The following is a 23346-nucleotide window of genomic DNA, read 5'->3' as shown; positions in this document are numbered from 1 at the left end:
GGTCAAGTTCCCCGGCTGCCCCGATGGGAGGCTGTCGGAAGTATTGCTACATAACGGATGTCCCATGGGGGCTCCAGCATTATGGGCGGAGAAGCATAATGAAAGCTTTAAACTGTACTGTGAAGCCATCGAACGAGGAGGCTCAACCTGTATGATAATATGGATGGGGAAGGCCAGCAGGTACTCATCATCAGGCGTGAGGCAAACTCTCAGATCAAAGCTACCTCCTATGCTTCCCCTCATCAAGTCGTTCTCAGTATTCATATGAGGGTTATAGAAACCTGTAGCGAAATGCTTTCGAGTGTTTAACCGTCGATGATAAACTTTTCAAGATGGAGCAACAAGCAACACTCTAGGCAATGCCAGAGGCGTCCAGCGCGCTGAATTACGGGGGCATCGCAGGGATGGCATTGACTCGTTGGTCTGCCCAGACTGAAAAAGCACAACTTTGCCAACTGCCAACATTCGCCCAGCCAGCAGCCTTGGAAGTCCATAGTTAAGTTGAACAGGACGCGTTGCGCTCACAGTCTAGGCACGTCACATTTTGTCTCGGAGTCTACCTGTGACCCGGCTGCATCTTACAGCACAATAGACTCTAAATAAGCAGAAACAGGTCGGACGCGCCGCTGTCTGACTCGCATGTGAGGGTCTGGGGATCGTCATTACTTTTTATTCCTGCTGTTCAATTCCAAGACATCGCGTTGTGCAAACTCGGCCCCACGTTGCCGGTTCCGCCTTCGCCTATTACAGGCTTTGAGACTCGTTTGAGTGGAAGAATCAGCAGTCTTGCAGAGTTTCCAAGGAGACTCGGTCGCGCTTTGGGAGCTTGGCCTTCCACCGTGGACTCATCTTGGCAGCATAAGTCGGTGTCTTGGCTTCACAAATCGATTCCGTATGCCAATGTCCGCGTACCCCTGCCTCGCTGTCGGCAATGACGGGGGCCAAGCAGCCGATCTAAAGCCTCACCCTCAAGTCTCCCAACCATTGTCGACGGAGTGAGCCCCATGAACAGGTGCTTTTCGCCCTGCCCAGCTTGTCTATTGTCCGACCTGAGCTTTTCAACCCGCTGGCACTGCGAGCTCTCTAGCTCGCACGACTCGCAGACACCAAGTCCTGCCTTGGTGGAATGCGCGGCGCCCTTCCAACCCCGGATTGTCGATGCATGGGGCTTCCGACAGTCGGTCGCGTGGGTGGCGCCTTTCCTGTCTCCCCCAGATGAAGGCGTGGGATGAAAGTGGATTGTGTCCATGTACGGATACAACAAGTACTTCCAAAGGTCATCCCACACCTTACATAGAGCCTTCATCAACCTTGCCGGTCTGCGCCCCAGTATGGAGAAAGGATAGGGCCGAGTCGGCCTCTGGGGCAACGTCATAGCATCGTTGCCAATCACTGTAGTCGGTCAGCCGACTCAGGTTCGTCCACATCTGCGAAGTGGCAGGATGTGGCTGCAGTATAAAGCCATCACGGTGCATACTTCGGAGACAGGAGCACCACTTCTCACGCTCTCTGGCTTTCCCACACAACTGGGCTTGAACCGACCTTTCATCCTGTCTCCGCTACTCCTTCACTGGACTATTAGGGCATCTGCATGAGTCCTTGAGCGAAGAGCTTCTGCTCACTCATACACTACTCCAGACTCCACCCGAATTCGATCTCGATACTCCGTACTGTACAAGAGCATCCGAAAACATGGGGTTGGGCAAGAAGTAAGACAGAGCCGTTGCACTGTACACTCTGGTAGTCACTAACATCAAGCTAAGGTCCATTCGCATCAATGGCGCCGACTGCGGCATCGAGTCGCTTTTGCTTGGTGTTATCACCAGCATAGGAGGCTTCCTCTTCGGTTACGACACCGGTCAAATCTCCTCTATGCTTTTGTTCACGGACTTCAAGAGACGCTTCGCAACCGGTGCACCAGACGCCGACGGTATTCCACAATGGGTTCCCATCACCCAGTCCTTAATGGTGTCGCTGATGAGTATCGGTACTCTCATCGGTGCGCTCTCAGGTGCCTACACAGCCGACTGGTGGGGCCGACGAAGGAGCTTGAGTTTTGGTGTCAGTATCTTCATCGTTGGAAACATCATCCAGATCACAGCCATGAACTCATGGGTCCACATGATGATGGGTCGCTTCATCGCTGGTCTTGGTGTTGGCAACCTGTCTATCGGTGTGCCCATGTTCCAGTCTGAGTGCTCTCCCCGCGAGATTCGTGGTGCTGTTGTCGCATCCTATCAGCTTCTCATCACCTTCGGTATCCTCATTTCCAACTTGATCAACTTCGGCGTTCGCAACATCCAGGAGTCCGACGCTTCATGGCGCATCGTTATCGGTCTTGGTATTGGATTCTCCCTGCCATTGGGCTTGGGAATCCTTGCCGTTCCCGAATCTCCTCGATGGCTCGCAGGTCGTCAGGATTGGGAAGGCGCTCGCATGTCCATGGCGCGCCTTCGTGGTCTCAAAGACGACCCGCACAACGAGACCGTCGAGAAGGATCTCCAGGAAATGTTCAAGGTCATTGAGGAGGAGTCCAAGACGGGCTACGGTACTTGGCTCGAGTGTTTCACTGGATCGTCTGGAATCCCGAAGACCGTCTACAGAACGATCCTGGGTATCTGCATTCATTTCCTGCAGCAGTGGTATGTTGCGGCACATCGAAATTTCAACGTTTAAGAACACTGTCTAACATCCATTATAGGACTGGTATCAACTACTTCTTCTACTACGGAGCGCAAATCTTCGAGTCGGCTGGTATCGATGATCCGATCATGGTTCAGCTTATTCTCGGTGCCGTCAACGTTGTTTGCACTTTCTATGGTCTCTATGCCGTTGAGAGATACGGTAGACGTTGGCCCATGTTCATTGGTGCTCTTTGGCAGTTTGCCTGGCTCACAATCTTCGCCTCTGTCGGCACTGCCCTTCCTCCCGAAACCAGCGCGACCAGCGGCATCGTCATGATCGTCTCGGCCTGCATGTTCATTGCTTCCTTCGCTAGCGTAAGCTTCCCTCTGCCAACTTCAACAATTCCTCTTACTGACAATGTATCTCTATAGACCTGGGGACCTATGGCATGGTGCGTCATTGGAGAGACTTTCCCGCTCCGAACTAGAGCCAAGCAGGCATCTCTCGCCACCGCCGGCAACTGGTTGGGCAACTTCCTCATCTCATTTCTGACACCGTTCGCGACCAACGGTATCTCTTTCGCATATGGTTTCGTCTTTGCTGGGTGCAACTTGGCCGCCGCTTTCCTCGTATGGTTCTTCCTCTACGAGACGAAGATGCTGTCCCTCGAGAACGTCGACAGAATGTACAGCGACCCAAGCGTCAAGCCCTACTCCTCCACCAAGTGGGTGCCTCCAGGCTACATCACTCGCAAGGATAAAGACGAGTCCGCGTTCCAAAGAGCATCGGTCCACACTGACAACAGCAACCCAACCGAGAAGGCAAGCGATGAGAGACCTTTCTCTGAACATCACACCAAGCAGGAGACTACATCCAACGCCGTTTAGGCCTTTGTAGTTTCATAGTTGCTTGTGTATATAGGTTTAATAATAATACCATTGAACATAATCCATGTGCAAGGTCATAGAACTCGTGTGAAACTTCGCCGTGTGGCATTTGGGCACATGCTTCCCTCCTATGGAAGACCTCTGTTCAACAGCTTAAAAAAATTACAAAGATGAATAGATCTCTTGTTCGAGCTATTGTTTAGAATACCAAGCTGTGTCCCTTTTCCCATTCAGAACGTCACTGGCCGTCTCCAGTCCTCATGAAAATATTCGAAGGCCTGTCTCGGTGCGCGAATTGCTCTTCAACGTCATATTCGATCTCTGGACCTTCTTGCTTGAAACCCAGCTTGGAATACACGTGTCTACCCATACTTGACGCCTCAAGGAGCAGCTCAAGCCCGCCACGTCGCTTCGCCTCATCGAGACCCCACTGAACCAGCTTCTTGGCGATGCCCTTACCCTGAAACTTGGGATCCACGGCGCACATGTCCAGCACGAAAACTGCCGGCTCAGCCGCCGTTGCCTTCTCTGCGATGACCTCTTCACGTCGCTTGTGTAGCGATCCCATACAGGCTGCGGCGTATCGCTGCTCGGCTTCGTTGCCGGGGAAGATGGACTCCAGCCCGAGCTCCTTGATCAAGTCTTTCGGGGGCTGATCGCCGTGACCTTCAATAGCGGACTGCTGTGCCCAGATAGCCATGCCTACGATTCTGCGCTGCCCGGCAGTTTCGGGATCCGGAAGGGTGGCCTTGAGGAATACGACATTGGGTTCGCCCTTGTTGTTCTTGTTGACGGTTTTGAAGCGGTTAGCCATGCGACCGGCGCCGCGAACCACGCCTTCCGGTGTGTCCCAGCCGGGGTTCATGGACAGGTAGACACCATCGCGAGCTTGGTGACCGAATGCGTCACGGACAACTTCGGTGACTTGAGTGAAGTCTTCGGGCTGGGAGATGACTTCGATGCGGACATCAGAGTTCTGCCCCGCGACGGTGGTGCTTGCCATGGTTGCTGCGGGGTAATCGCGGTTGAAGACTTCGAATGGCGGGGTAAAGATGCTAAAGTCTGGGTCGCTGGGGCTTCGAGGTGGTGTTCCTGCACAAGGTTCCAATGAGTCTCGACTTTGGTTGCTGAGTCTACAATTTCTGCATGGAACGAAGTTAAGTGGACAAAGTGTCTTTACTGAAGGCTGGAAAAGTCAGCACCTTTGCCAAGCTCTTTTCTTTAGCACGAAAGACGGACAACCCGAGTTGAACCTGGACGCATGAATCACCCAATGCCCCCGAGTTGGTATGGCCCACTAGACTCCGCATCTCGGAGACGAAACCCCCGATTTTAGTCGTCAACTCCATGTTCTTGCTAGTGCGCGAGCTGACTTAACTCTTATTAACAGACAGAATGGATCCAGTTTATGAGAATGTAACGTTGGATGACAACATAGGCTCTAAAGGGTTCAAATCTCAGAGTCTAAGAATCAAGTGAGAATCGAGAAAGTTGTCAATCCTCACACGACTAACTCTAGTCGAGAAAAGACGATTCAGATACCAGAGGCCGAAATGCCGCTAGAGGTAAGAACTGAGACCCATGCTTGGCAGGTAGCACCATTTGATTCGCAGTGTCCCACGGAGCAGTGGAAAGTAAGCGGTGTTTAACAACAAGAAAGTGTTCAAGATGCTTGGCATCAACTAATCATCCTATTGCTTTCGTCCCAAACACTTAGCGAATTCATGATAGCTTCAGGCTTTTCCACCCAATTTGTTTTATTTCTATTTGGCGCTCCCAAATGTCTTTTGACAAATCAACAGCCAAACACTCTAGCAGTGCAAACATTGATACCAGCAGCTCCAGCGCCAGGTGCAGCCATGTATTCGCACTTTGTCGCAAATGTCCACGAGCCATGCGGCGCAGAGTATTCCACAACATCGTCACGGAAGCGCATGTATGCTGAGTAACCAGAGCGGCAGTTCAGACCTGAGTATGACATAACGATTAGCTATTGGTGCACCGTTGCCATGTCAGAGTGCGGTGAAATTAACTCACGCCAGCCATTAACGTCACCGTATCCGTTGACGCTGCACACCTTTTGACCATTGTCTGTGAGCGTGATGGTGGCATATTGGAAGTTGTTGATGCTTGCGACGAAATCGACGCAAGCAAGTGCAGAGCCAGCGAAAGTTGCGAGGGCAATGTTCTTGAGGGAGACCATGTTGACTGGAGGGATGAGTTTCGTTTAAGACTTGGGATTGACGAATTAACTGATGAGGAGATGCAAGCTGATTGAGGTGATTCTTCTGATCGTGAGGATTGCATGCAAGCACAGAACAAGCATACTTATACTTGGCCGTCCTGAACATAGTCGAGCTTAAACTAGTAGCAAACTTCTGCAATGAGAAAAATAATGGCTGCCTGATCGGAAATGCCCCGTAGTAATTTCTTTCTCAACAAGCCTACTACCGTTTGCAAACTTTGAGGTCTTGACCGCTGCGATGTGAAGCATTGGCGGCTTACGTGCCAAGACAAATGTCTAGCTGCCTGCCTCGCCAAGTTAGACAACCCCCAAGCTCTAATCCCCATGGGGTCTGATGTCGCAGGGGGCCATTTCCCCTTCAGGATTCCAAGGTTGCCTTTCAAGAGGAAGTTTGCCCCGATTGGTTGTCTTGTTAGTTGAACCAGGAGTATAATATATTCTCGTGAGGCCGACAGTAAGTCTGTCAGGTAGCTGCTGACTCGCCCCCCAGCAGCGGCAAGAGACGATGAATATTGATCCTTTCGCTGAAACCCTCGCAATCGGCAGTCTTATCAGCTGGGGATGAAGAAAATAACCCTTTTAGGGTATATGAATTTGGCTGACGTGAGATTCTCTGGTGGGTTTAATGAATGAATTGAAATTCTATCCCAACAATGTGACAGAGCAAAAGTCGGATCCATACGCGACTTGCCTGGTGCTGATGCAGGCAAGCTGTCCAGCTACAGCAAAGAATGACTCTACGACACCAAGGTAATTGAAACGTTTTGTGGCACATCCTAAAAATCGCTATCAAGCGCCAGATCTATAGTGTCTTCGGTAGAATAATTCTGCCCAAGCAAATGATCGACTAATACCGTGTTATGTTCTCCGTAGGTCCTTGATGGTGTATGCACCCCACAACCCGAACTGAAAGTTCTTCTGAACCATCCCTGCCGCCTTCCCTGCCACCTTAAAGTTAAGTGCTCTTTTGATCCAAGAGTAGTGTCACCTTAATCTCACCTCACTTGCAAAGTCCTAGAGCTGCAATAGATGATTGGTCTGCTTATACTTCACTTTCTAGTCGCCATTTGCTCGAGGAGCTGACCCATGATAGAGTGTGAGTTGACAAATGATCAGCAAATACAAGTTGAATGATTTCAGCAGACGGTTATGAAAAATGAAGTGTCATTCAAGAAATCTACATAAACAATCTACAAGGCTAAACAAAAACAAGGAAATGAATCAATAAAGCACATCAAATGTTCGAAATCAAGCAGAGCCAACGGCGAATTCCTTGACGACCTTGCACACTGGAGCTGCTCCATTAGCAGCATACTCGCAGCGCTCGCCCTTCAGGGTAGAAGCCAGACCCCTCTTCTCCTCCATGCGGGCAAAGTGACGGGAGCGCTTGGCGGGAACGCTCTTGGGAGAAACGTCAGTGAAAGCCTTCTTGGTGGAGTCCCAGATCTTGTTGTCGGAGGTGATGAAAGGAGCACCGGCAAACTTGGTCAGCGACTCGTCCTTGCCATTGAAGAATCCAGAAAGTTCCTCAAGGAATGGAACAGTATCAATAGTCTGGTTCTTGCCGGAAAGAGAGCGCTTGCTGAAGGACTCCTTGCAGCTGTTGCGGTTTGCGACCTGTCCCACGTTGTCGGTAACGTACTTGCAAGCCTGCTCAAAAGTAGTCTTGGCTAGTGTGTCGTTCTTGCCCTTGTTGAAGATTCCGGCAAGGTTCTCCATGTCGAGGTGAAGGGACTGGATGGGCTTGTTGGTGCCGTCGGGCTGACCGTCAAGCCAGATGCAGCGTTGGCGAACACCATTGAGGACGGCGCCCCAGTTCCACTCGCGGCCGCACTGGAAGCCCAAGTCACCAACAGGAATGAAGACCTCATCGCGTCTTGCCTGGGTGTCGCTTCCCTTCAGAATGATGTTGGAGACGCAGATGGCATTGCCACCAGGCTGGATATCGAGAGACTTGAGGTTGAAACCATTGTTGGTCTTGAAGCTCTGAATAGGTGCCTCAGCGTTCTTCAGGCCCTTGAAAAGTTCCAAGTCACCATTGTTGCGGCATTGGTCCTCGGGCTTGTTACTGTTTCCTTCGAAAACACCAAAGATCTGGGTGTTGGAGAAGTCGGACAGGATGATGGAGGGAGGGTTGCCAGCGGCATCTTGGTTGTCTCCGATTTCCATGCGAATGGTGTAGAAGTCAACCTCCTTGGGCTTCGTGTTGATGGCCGACATGATGCCAATGCCCGATGAGACGAGTCCCAAAAAGGTAGCGACATTGCCAATAGCGGTGCCGAGGGTTGCAACTGCTCCGATAGCGGCCATTTTGAATCAAAAGATTGGTGGTAAGTGAAAGTGGTAGGAAAGTTCCTAAGTGAGTGAATAAAAAGCACAAAAAAAGAAGGAAGTACAACTCGTTGTTGCGATGGAAGGCTGATCTGATTGATGTGATGATGAGAAGAACAACATATTTTCGAGGGAAAATCAAAGACTTTATAACATCATGACACCACTGGAACTGCTCCTATTCCATGTACGGCCATCATGATCACTCCTCAATATCAAATTTGTCGACTGCAAACCGTTACCTCGCCTAGCCTGTTGATTGAATCCATATTGCGCCTGGCCAAGTAAGGCCAGCCTTTTCCATGGTAGTCGGCGCCGAGCGGACACTTTGGCAGTACAAAGACCGAATGCCCGATGCTATTCTCAGCTGCCAAGTCCGTATTCGATGCTTCGTGAAGTGAATTAACAAGGTTATTGTGGACTTCTTAGCATGCATGTTAAGGAGACTGTAGAACCCAATTCTTTACTTCTGAAACCGACCAGGCGGGACGAGGGATCGACACCAGCAATGCTTGACAACTAGGATCCATGCACATCCGGAAAAGCTCCCCGAGACAACTCTGGGGGCATACAGGTTGATATTGTTGCAGGCGAGGTGGATGGACCGAAATTCCGACTACCGGGAGGACTTCTGAATCTGCATTGGGCTCAAAACTTTGCCTTTTACCGATTGAAGCTCCTCAGGTCACCGACTTGGGGGACGAGCATGCTCTCAGCTGATGAGGAATCATCAAGCGGAGATGCGGAGTAGCGTCAGTGCAAAAATAGAGTTCCTCTAGCCCACGCAGCGTGTGCCCCCTATTGTGACCAGGAAGGCCTTGAAGCGGCCTTGTAACCGTTTCCCTGCTCATGATGGAAAAGAGGGCTCTAGACTCCATTTCCCCATGATAACTGGGCTGATACTAAGCCCTATCACGACTTTTTAGACTCGGTGGCGCATCCATGAACAGCCCGCACTATGCGGACTGTTTGCCACCGCCGGCAGCAGACTGTCAACTTAGTAAACATCGTTAAGCGACCTGTCAAAGCTCTGTGTCGTCTTCAAGGCATTTCTAGACGCATAAAGGAGTCCGCCATTCTCGTAACCCCCTGAATATGTCCAGTCGCCTTGGCAAGCAACGATCCGGATGAACTCAACACCTTGACTCGTTTGAAGGTCGAAGACTTGGCTATTCTGACAGGACAAACACTTTCCGGTGTTCCCGTGATCAGCCATAGCGTCTTGGAAAATTCTAGTATTGATCGAAACTAGGAGACTGACTACGACTCATTGTGCGCATTTGTCGCTCTAAGGGCATTACACGTAGAGCATGTTTATAGTCTCATACTCGCGGAGCCGAAGCGCCTACAGAAATGCTGCCCACAGCAATGAGCTCTAACGCTGATCTGTAAACATCCAAATAACGTGTGCTTTTCCTCCGAGATTTTCATAATGGTCTTGCGTGAAGGAGGGCAGCGAAGAAAAGGCCACCCTCACATTCCGAGGCCCCATGTCGTTCGATGGCCGAAAACCGATTGGCTGCTCCTGTTTCACCAACATGGGGGCGATGAGGAACATCCTTGCTAAGGGTTTCAGCCTCTGGACGAACAGTAAGCCATTCAGTGGCCCCGTCCAACACTGCTACTCTTCAAGATGGGCTGACAGGCATTCCGTTCCATGGGAATGGGCAACAGCGGGCCGCATGGATCCAAGTTTAGCATCGTCGTTTTTCGGCTCGTGCACATAATCTGTACTGCCCTGGCCAGGAAGCTTACCGAATCCTTAGAAGAATGGTTCACCTGCCTTAACTTGTGGCAAGCTACATGTGGGGTCTATCTATATGGCACAAGTGCAGGAAGTATCCTAGGACTACTCACGAGACACCATCTGACGAGATATGCGTCGACATTGTTAGGGCTAGTCTAGCACCATTTTAGTCCACTTCATGACGACCACGGTATTGTGAAAGTGTCATCGCCTGTGCCAAGAGATTTTGACCACTTACTACCCAAGTATCGAACTACCAACATCGTGTTGAATTCAGGTCATCCTTAGGAGCAACGATAGTATAGAATTCCTAGATCCACCAAGTCAACACGAAACAGGGTAGGCACAGCTAGTAGCCACTGTCGGAAGTTTTTTGCCCAATGCAACATTGACAAATCACCTAACTTGTCACAGAACCTTCTTTCATGGTTGAGTAATCGGTTTGGTGCTGGGAGCACCAGGTTTCGAGGCTCCCCGACAGGATTTGCCGAAGGACCGGCGACTTTGTCGAACTTTGTTCAATAATGAGGTAGACCCACGCCGAACCGACTCACAATTTTCAAGGCGAGAACATAGCATTATGAGCTCTATTATCGTACAAATTATGATTGATATGGCCTTACTATAGTCTGGCAATATTAGGTCGTGACTTCGCCGATGTCACTAGCCGCCTCGACTAAGGCACCGCTGAAGAGGCGCACATTATCAGCCCACAGGACACTTGTTGAGAAGAATCTCCACGGGGAGTCCGCGAAGGCACTTGGATACTAAGCGGTGGAAACTACACGCAAAATTCCGTATGAGAGTTTCATGATATTCCCAGTTCTGCGATCTTTTTTTTCACCATAATTGGATGTGCTTAGAAGTGAGCTGGGTGTAGTTGAAGTTGCGATCTCCCGTGTTATCTTTGAACAATATGAATGACGATGTGATCTTGGGTTAGTGCCCTAAAGTTGATTCCTACCAGAATCTTCGCCGCAACCAGATCAGGGCCAGCCGCTTGCTGTACACAGCCGATGCGGGCATAACGTCGTACTTCTGGGTCCGGTTGTAATCCGACATCTGCTAAATCAATACATTGCTGCCGTGGTTGGAATTCATTGCCGCGTCCGCGATGACAGTGCGGATGTGGCCTTTGAGATCTGGGTCTTTAGTAAGATCCTTGCCTCGGCTATTAGATATAAGCGCTTGCGGTTCTTCTGAGTTGTTGTGTGCGATACTAGCAAGGTCTCGAATCCGACCGTCGAGCTGATTGACTAGTTCATGCTTGTCGAGTTGGTGATTCGCATTGAGTATTGATGAGTTGGTATTGGGTAGAGTTACTATCGGGTACGAGGATGTCAATGGGCGGAGTCGGCGATAAGTGACGGTCTCTGGCGAACAACTTCATGGGGCCTGATGGGAGCTGTAGCATAGTAATTCCCAACTCACCTATCCCACATTGAAATCGCCGCCTTTGATGCTCGTGGCTGGCTGTGATTTGAGTTTTAGGTGAACATCTAGCTCGGAGGTTGATCTCCCTTTCAGTTTCCCTTCTGGACACCTGACTAGTCCATGCCTAAGAATGTCCCCAAGGTGAGTGAATTGTTTTCCTTCAGCTTACTTTTCATCTCAGGAAGTTTATGCAATCTGAGGCTATCGAAATGGTCTAGTGCGTATGTACTCAGGATGCATGAGAACGACAGTTGAGGCAGCCGTCGCCTAGATACTCCGGGACGTTCTCAGCTCAACCGATAATTTGTTCCTGGCCTCTCGGATATTCTGTCTTCAACGAGCACTATTTCCCATAGACCAGATGGCTCTGAGACATCAGAACTAAACGCCGCGTCAAGAATCACCAGAGAGACCGTGACTTATCTGACATTCTGAGAATAAGGATTGTAGCCAGGGGTAGCATCACAGACTATGATAGTAGCTTCCGCTTTCTTGTTTTCTTTCCTCGCTTCCATTCTCGTGCCCTCTAAAACTTGGTTCCAGTTCATCCCACCGGGTGCTCAATGACTCTGGCACACCACATCCCCGTAAGGATGGGTACAGCCAGGGCCAACGGCCCTTTCAGCGGCCAATTGCTGGATCGGAATTGATCTGATAAGATTATCGGAACAGATTTTGACAACTATTGCCAGGTCATGGGTTCAGATAGAGCGATGTCAACTCGTTGAGGGATTTTTGGATTGCATCCCGATCCTCACAACTCCCGTTACCCCTGGCCAGTGGGAGATCTAGCAGGAAGCATAAAAACCACCTTCACCTCACGCCACTCGATCCAAGTTTGCTTCTCACATCATCACATCTCAATAAACTAAATTACCCTAGTTAAAACTATCGACTTATCCTCCAATTCAACATGCAATTCCTCACCGTTGTCAGCGTTCTCCTTGTCGCCGTCACTCAGGTCGCGGCGGCCCCTCCTCCCGGTCTGGAAGGTCGTGATTATGCCCTTTGCTGCTACGTAAGTTCACGCTCTAGACTTGGATAAGGTTGAAAGAAACGCCTGACTCGTTGATAGCTCACTTGCAAGGATGACCCAGCGTGCAAATAATGGAGGATGTCACCGCTGAGACGTGAAGCATGAGAACACTCACTGGCTTGTTTTGGAACCGAGCAGAGACCTCCTACATTTCTCACACTTGTTACCCTATTAAGATATTATTCACAATATGAAGATACCAGAGACAATCACGAAGCATTTTAATCATGGGGTTCCATAAAAGACGCTGCCTCTCTGATGACCCTACATGTCTGCGAGATGTTGATTACCCATGCTAATGAGCTTATGTCTCTTCGTCGCGACATCAAATGGGGACATTCAGGACTAGTTGTCATGCTGAAGACAAACACCTTTGCCATTAAGAGTTATGAGAATGAAATTATTGAAGACTGCCACTCAAACTAGAATAATCAGCACGGGCGAAATCGTTTCCATGATCTGATATGTCCTCAATAAGCATTACTTCCTTCACTCCATTGCGCAATCTCCGCACAAATACCTGAGACTCTTAGTCTAGAGTTGACTAGAGGTGGTTACCAGCCCTTTTCGTCACTTCCTCCTCTGCAATAGATTGAGTCTTCCAGTTCTCGCACATGATTTCCCCCATCACACTGTTCCACTGCCGAAGGAGTCTCAAATTTGGTTCCAGAGATTTTATCCAGGAAATCTTTAACTCCAAGTAGTTGCCGATCCGCCGATCCCATCACCGCCTCTCGCTTCGAGCCCTCGAACATCCCTAACCTGGCGTATGTCGCTATCAGGCTGAGATTCGCTCATAGTCCCTGCTTGACGCTCGATATCCCTATATCCGCGGGCTGAACCAAGATCGCGCCCGAACTTTTTGGTCGAGTTGGTGTACACAGATCCGCCGACACCTGATCCACCCACAGCTCCCGGACCTGTGGCGTGCCCGCCGCGACCATCGCCACCTCGAATCGAGTGAACCGGGAGGTATTTCGAAATGGATGTACCGAGCCTACCGGCGGGTGATTTGGGGTTCTGCCACGTGCAATACGCAATGAAGACCCCGACTAGTGCGATGATAGCCGAGACAATGCCAACGACAATGCCAACGACATCAGAAGTGGACATGCCTTCCTCAGCCATGATGAACAGAATTAACTAGCTGTGGACAATGTGAGGTGGAAAAAATGTGTAGGAAGACTTTTGAGGGTGGCTCTTTGACGAGATATGTCACCGAGCTTGATATTCCGTCAAGACCGGCGGGTGGTTCGACTGAGCGGTATGAATTATCCTGGTGAGTGCCTACCTATCTTCGTCTTTTCGTCGCACGAATGCCTTACCCCGCCTGTACTTGACTTGGTTGGCCCAGAAGTTCGCTACCACATCACCTTGTGACAGAACTTGACGGCTGTTGACAGCAGGTCAGCTACATGTAGAAGTTGAACTGCTGATCGGGAAGCGAAAATTACGCATCACTACCTTAAAGAAAGAGGTAATGGTGCGCCTATTGTAAGTCTCTTTCTATGGTTTACGCGATCATCTTTGAACGTTTCTGCCAAGACTTGGACCAAAGAGGGGATGCCGATAGAAGGCTGCAACACATCAATGAAGGAAAGATATATGATTACGGCTCTCCCTCGACACCGCCTCAGGCTCTGTCAACATCGACACTGCTATCTTCCGTGACAGGGGCTATTTCAAAGCCAATGATCACCTACCATTTCGTTTCCGACATCTACACCTTCGCGATCGCTTGCCTCTTCGACATTTACAGCTGTTAGACATCCAAGCCCCTGACCGCCGCGGGCGGGGCGTCTCAACGGCCTTCCAGGGACGTACAACTTGAATTCCCTTAACACCACTCGCCTCCAAGGTCTTGAAGACGAACGATGATTGTTGAATTGATGCTGGGTTTGCAGGACCAGAATCTTGCGGTTTTCGAGAAACTCGCGGGCTAGGCGCAGTAAAATTGCAGCACATGAATAGCGAAAATACTGATGCTGACGCCTGAGCCTCAGCATGAGCGCTTCCTCTTGTTCGACCCCCCGAGCCCTGTCCTCCTCTACCAACACCCTTGCCGGATCCGCCCCCAGCATTCCCGCCTTCAGCATGCGTAACCGTCGGGCCTTTTCTGCTGTCCGCCGATGCAGCACCGGGCTGCGCAGAGACTAAAGGGGTCGGGACTTTGCTGCCGGATCCGTGCCGCTCTCCTGGTGTGTATATGTTTCCGTTACCACCACTAGCACCACCGTCAACAGCCTCACGGTTGTCGCGATCTCCCTTGGGTTCCCGCATCTCTTCAGAGCCGCGGCGGTCATGGTGTCGAGACTGCCGAATTCTCTGGCTCTCGGTGTCGACATCGTGACCAGGACTCTTTCTTCTGGGTTGCTTATGCTGGCTTGCCCTATGTCGCCGCTTCTCTCGCTGTTGTTGGCTTCTTTTCGAGTATTCTTGCAGGATAACATATAGCTTGGTGCGGTGTTGGTATACAAATGCCGAGAGTATAAGTAGTGAAACACCGAGTAACGCACCCGCAATGACAGCACCCCATGCGTTAGTGGGAGACTTTTGTGTTGCCACTGCTCGTCTTTCTATCAGCCGGCCAACGACGGCTCTTACCCGCTCAATAGAGGCAAAGTGGCATCTGATGCTGACTTCAACTGGATCCATCTCAGGCGAGTTAGGCCTTAGGACTGTGGATTCTGTGCCAGTGTTTGGTAAAAGAATGTACATCGGAATTTCAGGATGTTAGCGCTTCAATCGATGAACATGACTGTTGACAATGGACAGACTTTGAGTCATCTTGAAGCCTTAAGAGGTGACATAAAATGGTGCGCATTTTGATGTGGCAGCCACTTAGAGCCAGGAAACGAATTTCGGTGAGCGGCGGCCTGATAGACATTGCATGGCTTGATGCAAGTTCCATGCAGAGTAGCAGATGGATTAGGAAGTTGGGTATCACGCGACACGCATGGCAAATACGTGTAGATCCCTCTTCTTCGTCTTTGGAAATACCCGGATCTTATACTGTGGGTTGCGCACTTTGAGCTACTGTCTGATTTTGCGTTATCTCTCACTACCTAGGTGGTGATCGAACCCAGGTTTCCCTCGTGGAAGCCACATGTACCTAAATAGCTAGGTATCGCAGCCAACATCTGTCAACAAGGATTGGACCTTTCGTCAGCGATATGCTCTCCAGTCACTTTTTGGTGGTCGTCCACTCTGGTCGCCGATGGCAAGCTCTCGAACTGCAAGGGTTGGCTCGCAGGTCGAGGCAGTCAAACACTTTCAAGTTCACCATGACATCAGAATTACACCAATGTCGTGAATCTTGCTGGTAATATGAGTCGTTTTGATCCACATGATGCTAACGCCGGGCTTCAATTCTGCGAGTGTCACTTGCTGATGTTGGCTAGGTTCTCCGCAGTACACGTCTTGATAGATAAGAACTTCACATGTGTAAAGGCTGCCTGTGTCGCAATGGAAAGCGTATCACGACATTAGCCGGAATGCTGAGCCTGCATTCATTTATTGACATGGTGCTTGAAGGAGACCCTCGTAATATAACTGTGTGTGACGCAGCTGAGCAAGAAGAGGGTGTTCTCACATGGCCTCGTGATCATGGACGCCTTCTCATCCGGTCTTGGCTGTTTTTGAGAGGCCTAGAACCTATTTTGGATCGTTTAAGGCGCGCGGACAACCGGACTTCATTCAGACTGGAGGTCTTTGTTGTTGATCATCCATTCATCTATAAAAACCGGCACATATCCACAGAATTACCACATCAATGTAAAGACACCATTGATCTAAACTTTACTTGTCATATTTCAAACGTGCAAACAAGATCACCTGCAATCATTGCATTCATAATACCGGTTTATTGCAACATGAGTCAAGAAAAGATTGAGTTCAAGTGCGCAATTGAAGGCTTGGCTGGTACGCATCTCAATTAATTTGGTTGACGATCGCATTACTGATCATGAAAATTAGATAAAGCAAAGGAGCAGAAGTTCGACGCCGCCAGAGATGCTGACGAAATGCTTCAAGGGTTCAGGGGCTGGGTTGTAACCAAGTATCAACTCCCTGGCGAAGTAAAGCTCTGGCACGGTAAGAAAGAGCTCATTGCCCCTAACGACAAGCTCCGCGACCTGCAGATAAAACCAAAAGATACCATACGTGTTGTGTATAACACCGAAAAGTCAGCCGCTGCAGGTGGCGCGGGTGAAGGCGGTTCCGCCACTGCTGGACAGGCTGACGGCGGGATTGGTGGCGGCGGCACAGGCTCGGCGTCTGGAGTGGTGGGTGGTGATGGATTAGGAGGGGATGTCAGGGGCCAAGGCCGCGGGGGCGATGGTAAGGGGGGGCCGGCGAACGCCACGAAAGGAAGGACTGCAAGGGGCGGAAGTGGTTATGGGGGCTCAGTCACCATACTTGATGATTGATGATGCCGATGCGGAAGATCAATAGGAGGTTTGCAGTATTGGCTATCTTGAGAATCACAAAGTTGCTCGAAGTCATTCCATCTGATTATGTTGGGTACATGGGAAATATAATGATAAATATCGATTGCAATCCCTTTTCTTTTTTGGAAGTGGAGGTGAACTATTCACAAGGCTCGCGGAGGCCTGCTTGGATTTTCCCAATCTAGCAGGTATTGCCTGCTTATGAAGACGTCTTTGGAGCCTTGGATCTCTCTAAGACAGGCTGGAATACAAGGAAGCAGTGTGCTAAGCCATTTCCGTTAACAATTTGGAGGGTGTGATGACAAGGCTGGGCCTTGGTGTGTAATTCTCCAGCAAGATCGGACTGGGCTCCAGCAACATCGGCCCAAATTCTCAACATCCCTGGTCAAATCATGGCGTGACGATGAACTACTAACGATAGGGAGTCTCAATCTGTCATGATCTCTCGATTGGAGAATGAGGACTGGCCAACAGGATATGCATCTGGATGGCCGGCCTTTGAGTCTTGAATCCTGCAGCGATGCGGTCTGGAACTCCACTCTGCATGCAGTCCCGCCCCTTTCGAGAGTCCATTGGACACTTAACGAGTAGTGGTCCTATGACCTACGCCGGCTTTATTCTCTTGCCTACTGTAGCAAGCTGCAGGCTTGCGATCCTGTGTTGAGAAGAGACAAATGCATGGGGTGCATCGAGTTGCAATGCATGCGGATAGGGTGCTAAGTAGCGAAACCATTCCACCCAAAATTGAGATTTGGGAAGAAGAAGAGGATAGACGTGGTGAATTCTGAAGTAAAAGCAAATCTGCACATGGATTGCGTCATTGGTAAGTATAGTATGTTCCATTTCTCGACTGCACATAGCTAGCTAGGATGGGTATCAGCAAGACTTGCTATCGGAAGTGGGACCTGTATTGATTCAATACGGTAAGTATAAGATGACACTTTTCACTTACAGGGTGCCTACTATTAGTCAGAAACCGACGGTGTTTCTTTCCGTGTACTTTAGGAGAGCGAATGATTTGTCCTATCATTGTAACAAAGCAGCTTAGCCCAACTTGGTATGCCGAGACTTGGATCAAGTGGGTGGTTCAGAGTGGAACTAGAGGTGTGCTTATTCGAGAGATGAATCGAGTCAACATCTTCATTGACATTACCCGTCAGGCGGAGAGAAGAAAGCCCGGCACAAGGAAGCGCCAACGTTGATATCAAGTCAGCTTATGGGGCATGTTGCTGGGGTTAGTTCATCTGAAGAGACAGCGCGACTTTCAGCGCAACAAACCTCGCTTGAATCTCCATATTTCCGTGCATTGTTTTGAGCATGACATACACAACCATGATTTCCCCGGGTGAGTCTCTTTCTAGTTTAGGGACTGAGACTTCGGGTAATAAGGCTAAATACATGGATGGATGGACGTGATGCTCATGACGGACACAAAGGACGGCCATCACTGTATGATTTGCATTTTATTTGAGCCTGAGACTATGCATATGATACTGAGACTTAGGAGAAGAGCATTAGAGATTTGGGGCTGATCCACATATTCGAAACGCCTGGGTGAGGATTGCCCGATCAGATGGGTACCCAGAACGGCATATTCGGACCGCCACCTCCCAAGACCGGCAAGCCGCATCCTATTTTACCGCTATGAATGGGTTGATCCGGCATCTTATAGTCACCTACTTACCATGTCTCAGAAAGGCCATAAAGGGCTGCTTGATAATGAGCTGGGGGCGACTGCTGCGATGAAGTGATAGCACGTAGTTTTCGGAGGCTGGAAATGATTCGCTAGGAGCGGGTCTGTTCTTATTGTGCGCAGAGAGCTGCTGGATGGGATACCACAGTGAGAGCTACATTTGAGAATAAAAGGAGTCGCAAGAAGCAAGCTTCCGGAGTACGCTGCAATTTATAATATATCAAGAAACTGTGATATGCAGCCCCTGCTACCTTGTGCTGTGTGCTCTGTTCTGTGCCCTTTATCACAACTCCTCACTTCTTTGCTGGAAAGGTGAAAGGAGCGAGTTCAAGAACACGATTGTCTCACAGGCTTCCCAATATAGGAAACTACCTTAGCTGAAAGACAGGGACCGCTGCACCGTTTGAAAGGGAAGATGGGAAGATGGGGTTTCTGCGACTTTCGAGTCTGATTATACTTGGCATCTAGGAGAGGAAAAGTGTACGCAGAGTCAACCCCTGAGTTGACTCCCAAGTCAAAACTTGGTAAGCCACTAGCATTATATAAAAAGAAAGAAAGAAAAAAAAAAAAAAAAAAAAAAGGCGGTGATACCTACTGTACAGAAAGCGTTTGGGATCACAAGAGATGGTGCCGCATGACGGCCGGCGCTAGGGACTGCCCGCCGGTATCCCACATGGTGTTCGTGCTTCCAGCCCCGGCAGTTCCCGTACCGTACACCCAGCAACACGTGGATGATGGATCCGCATCATCTCTAGGCCGGGCCGAAACTAAACGTCTCGAATCGCATGGTACGGTGTCCAACCAAGTCGACGCAAAAGCAAAAGTTACCCCCGATGAGATTCTTCGAAGTAATCTGTCGAAGTGAAACCACCATCAGAATTATACGGGAAAAAAGGACTTTGAATTGAACGTTTTTGGCAGAAACAGCCTTCAGATATCGAAATAAATGACTGGTAATTGCCTACATATAGCTTCAATCCACAAAAGTGACTTGGTAATGAGATATGAAGCCGTGGACGAATGGTGTTTTCATCTTATAAGGGCAAAGTTCAGCAACAACATCTCAATCAGAAAAGAGCCAATGATGTTTCTATCCACTTGCTGAGTTTTGATCGTTTAAACGTAAGTTCAAGTCTACATGTAAAGCTCTAAATTACGACGTGGCTGAAAATGATCAAGATACCTGTTACAATAAGCCTCTCGACAGCTTCAATGCCACACGGTCGCAGATCCGCTTCAATGCTCATGCCAAGACCCTCCAAGAGTGATTAGGATTAAGGACGGCAAAAGTAAGTAGTGCTCGACCTCATCAACACGCGCTGCTTGCGTGTTTGTGCTACCAGGCTGATGTACGCAATATGCAGTTATCCAGCAATTGTCACAAAGCTCCTAACTTGATTTGGAAGTTGCATCCTCTAGTAGATTCCAGCGCGGACAATGGCTCTGACCACGCTGTCTATGAGTACAGTGCAAGAACGTTCTGCAATGTATTTGGACACATCCCGTCTCCTCGTCTGCTTACGCTACTCCTTGCTTCTTTTTGGGGGGCCCGCTCGAAATTTGATCTCGCTGTATTCCCTATAAGATGTCTGATTCATCGCCCAGTATGGAAAAGACTAGGACATGCTGTATTACTATCCGTCTTAACTTAAATGTAACTTGAGACCGCTAAATGGTGTTTGTGCGAGGCCCACCGAGTCTGGGGCAAGCGGGGTACACTCTCCGAGTGAATAAGAGTAGTACGATGGCTGCAAAGCATCGGAAATTATATTCCATCAGACAGCTGGGCACACAAGAAATCGAACAAGAGGAATTCTCGAAAAGGCGATTTTTATACGTCCAGCCCGCCTTCTCAGCCATCGACGAAGACGACGCGTTGGCTACTGGCAAGACAGAAGCTCCTCTATCACGAAGAAACGCGAATGCGAGAGTGGCCCCTGTCAAAACTCCAGTTTAGTGGCTCTTGTTGTCGGCCCCTTTAAGGCTCAACCCTCAGTGTGCTCTCACAGAGGAATATCCTTTTGAATCGGTATTACGGCATCAGCCAATTTCTCAGTTCCTGCACCTGCTCGGATAAATGCGATGTGAAACCTGCTTTGATGGACTTGACGGCTGTGAGCTACCTTTGGTCGAAGAAAGTTTCCGCGCCGGAGAAAATCCGGGCGGGTTCATTCGCAGGCATCACAAACGACTTGCCCAAGTAGAACACAGTTGGAAGGTTCCGTAGATATTTGCTTACTTTTGGCATATGGGGCCGTGGAGGAGACGTCACTACTCTCAATCGAGCAGACTTTGTGTCCCATTCAGGGGGGCGCGTAGGGCGCACGCACCGCAGCAAGACTCTAACTAACCAATCAAAAGGGCCTCAGGGAGCGCCTTACACCTATTCGATCTGTCAGTTAAATTAAAGTGACAGGCGTAGTCTGTTCCAGGTAGAAAGACTCCTCTTGGTGAGCCGACGAGCTTTGCCGTATTCGCGTATGAGAAATGGCTACCATCGATGCTTTATCAGAGGCTGCCTTCTTCCATAGGTTCGATGAGGTTCAGTTTTTCTCAATCCATTCTCTCTTGCTGTTGGGTCATCCTCAAGTCTCTCTTTAACTTTTCTTGTCTCGAGTTGTCTTGTTCGAGTCTGTCCATTCGTTGAGTTCTGGAACTCACTATTACGTACATTCCTTTCTTCTCAGTCTTTATAAAAACTTTCCGTGTTCCAAAACCTCCGCGGATTCCGCGTTTCTTCCGGACACAATGAAGTCGGCTTCAGCCATCTTGGCGGTCTTGGCGGCCGTTGCCAATTTGACTTCCGCTCAGACCGTGAGCGGAAAGGCAGAGGGCTTCGCGGCCGGAGTTACCGGCGGTGGAAGCCTTGCCGCCGTCACGCCCAAGGACATCGATGAGCTGACAAAGTACCTCACCGACGACGAGCCCCGTGTCATTGCTCTTTCTCAAGAGTATGATTTTACCGAGTCCGAGGGCACGGAGACCGGCACGGCATGCGCCAGCTGGGGCACCGGCTCCGCTTGCCAGAGAATCATCCAGGACGACTGCGGCAGCTCTACTAAGGAGACGGGCACTTGGTACAAGGCCGCCCGTACGCCTATCGATGTTGGGTCTAACAAGACTATCATCGGTGTCGGTAACAAGGGTGTCATCAAGGGCAAGGGCTTGAGGATGCAGGGCAGCAACGTCATTATCCAAAACATTGAGATTACCGATCTGAACCACAAGTACGTCTGGGGCGGTGATGCTCTGTCTTTCGCCGGCGCTGACCTTGTCTGGGTCGACCACGTCACGGTAAGTAGACTTCTGCCATAATCTAAGTATTTGTAATTCAAAGCTGACTTGAATCAAGACTACCCGTCCCGGCCGCCAGCACTACGTGTTCGGCTTCACTGCTAGCAAGCGCATCACCCTGTCCAACAACTTCATCAACGGAAACTCGACCTACTCCACCGGCTGCGATGGATACCACTACTGGACTTTCGAGATGGTTGGCAAGGACGATCAGATCACCATGAAGAACAACTACGTGTACATGACTGCCGGCCGTGGTCCCGCTCTGAGCGGTTCCACCCTGCTTCACGCCGTGAACAACGTCTGGGAGGACACCAAGGGACACGCCATTGAGGGTGGTGAGGCCACCGCTCGTGGTATCTTTGAGGGTAACGCCTTCATCAACGTCAAGCAGCTCGTTTCCGACTACCAGGGCAAGCTCTTCACCGCTCCTGATGCGACCACCGCTGCCGAGTGCAAGACTGCCCTGGGCAGAGCCTGTGAAGTCAACGTCTTCGAGGACACCACCGACGCGTTCAAGTACACCGACACTTCGTTCTTCAGCGACTTTGATGGTCTCACCATTGCCAGCGCCGCAGCTGGTAGCGCGATCAAGGCCAGTGTCCCCAGCAACGCCGGCATTGGCAAGCTCAGCTCTTCCTCATCTTCCTCCGATGCTACAACTGAGACTGCTGCCGAGACCGCCGATTCCGTCGAGGCTACTCCCTCGTCCGCTCCTGTTGCGTCTACCTCTGCTGCGCCCAAGGCCTCCCAGGCTGCGACCTCTGGATCTGTTGCCCTCTACGGCCAGTGCGGCGGACAGGGCTACTCCGGGGCCACTACCTGCGCCTCCGGCAAGTGCCAGCTTGTCAACGACTGGTATTCTCAGTGCGTCTAAGTTGATGGAAGAAAGTCAGCCAGATACAGCCCTAAAAGCGAGAAAGGGAGTAGGTGTGCACATGATCACGGGTAACGGCATCATGTGGCAATAACCACCCCCATTGTAATATCATTTCGGATTCATCGGATCCATGCATGTATATTTTTCCTCTGTAAATACCATTTCGGCCTGGGGCCATAAAGAAATATTAGCGTTTTGCATCAAGTAACGATCCTACAGGCGAATTCTTTCCTAATTCGATCTGAACTGAAACCACTACATGTGCATGGATGATGGATCCTGAGAGCTTCAGCCAGTACAACTAGCTCATATGCCTCGACCTCTGCCTGACTAAGTGGGCTGGGTAAGGTGAGATAGGTACGCGGCGGCGGGCAATATCCGTAGTTAACTATGAGATGAACAGTTAGCATGGCCAAATTACCAAAGCTTTTCAGGTTCCGATTTCCGCGGACAAAAGCTTCAATTGTGGGCGATGTAAAGCAACGGCAGAATTCTTCGTCGAATCGTGGGTTTCGCTGCCTCTTGTTCCCACTTTCGCTCTCGCATTCGCTCCCTACCGTGGCTCAGGCCACGCCTTGTCTCCAGTTCACCATCCTCTTGAGTCGTGAACAGGATCATCGCACATCTCAGCCTTGCGGCAGTAACGGATTCCACTGGAGACCCGATCTGGTTGAATCCGGCGATTGCTTCAACTATGTCCAACCTTACGGCGATGACTTACTGACA

At 50.1% G+C, this 23346-nt stretch overlaps 5 protein-coding genes across 5 annotated transcripts; 2 read left to right on the top strand and 3 right to left on the bottom strand.

The window, feature by feature from the left end:
- Nucleotides 1-1520: 1520 nt before the first annotated feature.
- HER10_EVM0001426 (uncharacterized protein) lies at nt 1521-3512 on the top strand (the record flags this gene model as incomplete). Its single annotated transcript, XM_035471174.1, has 4 exons — nt 1521-1709; nt 1764-2642; nt 2702-2999; nt 3057-3512. Exons 1-4 carry the CDS (start codon nt 1693-1695, stop codon nt 3510-3512), a joined length of 1650 nt encoding a protein of 549 aa, XP_035326540.1. The 5' UTR covers nt 1521-1692.
- A 238-nt stretch (nt 3513-3750) lies between these two features.
- Nucleotides 3751-4674, bottom strand: HER10_EVM0007061 (acetyltransferase; the record flags this gene model as incomplete). The annotated part of the gene is made up of 1 exon (XM_035476627.1): nt 3751-4674. The coding sequence occupies exon 1, from the start codon at nt 4513-4515 to the stop codon at nt 3751-3753; it is 765 nt and encodes a 254-aa protein (XP_035326958.1). The 5' UTR covers nt 4516-4674.
- A 633-nt stretch (nt 4675-5307) lies between these two features.
- On the bottom strand, nt 5308-5715 carry HER10_EVM0004021 (uncharacterized protein; the record flags this gene model as incomplete). The annotated part of the gene is made up of 2 exons (XM_035473681.1): nt 5308-5480; nt 5550-5715. 2 exons carry the CDS (start codon nt 5713-5715, stop codon nt 5308-5310), a joined length of 339 nt encoding a protein of 112 aa, XP_035326745.1.
- A 1290-nt stretch (nt 5716-7005) lies between these two features.
- Nucleotides 7006-8067, bottom strand: HER10_EVM0007615 (uncharacterized protein; the record flags this gene model as incomplete). The annotated part of the gene is made up of 1 exon (XM_035477167.1): nt 7006-8067. One exon carries the CDS (start codon nt 8065-8067, stop codon nt 7006-7008), a length of 1062 nt encoding a protein of 353 aa, XP_035327011.1.
- A 13127-nt stretch (nt 8068-21194) lies between these two features.
- Nucleotides 21195-22716, top strand: HER10_EVM0012447 (pectin lyase; the record flags this gene model as incomplete). Its single annotated transcript, XM_035481843.1, has 2 exons — nt 21195-21740; nt 21799-22716. 2 exons carry the CDS (start codon nt 21195-21197, stop codon nt 22615-22617), a joined length of 1365 nt encoding a protein of 454 aa, XP_035327396.1. The 3' UTR covers nt 22618-22716.
- Between the last annotated feature and the right edge of the window lie 630 nt (nt 22717-23346).

This window comes from Colletotrichum scovillei (genome assembly GCF_011075155.1).
Source record: "Colletotrichum scovillei strain TJNH1 chromosome Unknown Contig00011, whole genome shotgun sequence".
Lineage (NCBI taxonomy): Eukaryota > Fungi > Ascomycota > Sordariomycetes > Glomerellales > Glomerellaceae > Colletotrichum > Colletotrichum scovillei.
The sequence above is the reverse complement of the archived record's forward strand: the minus strand, read 5'-3'. Positions and strand labels throughout refer to the sequence as shown.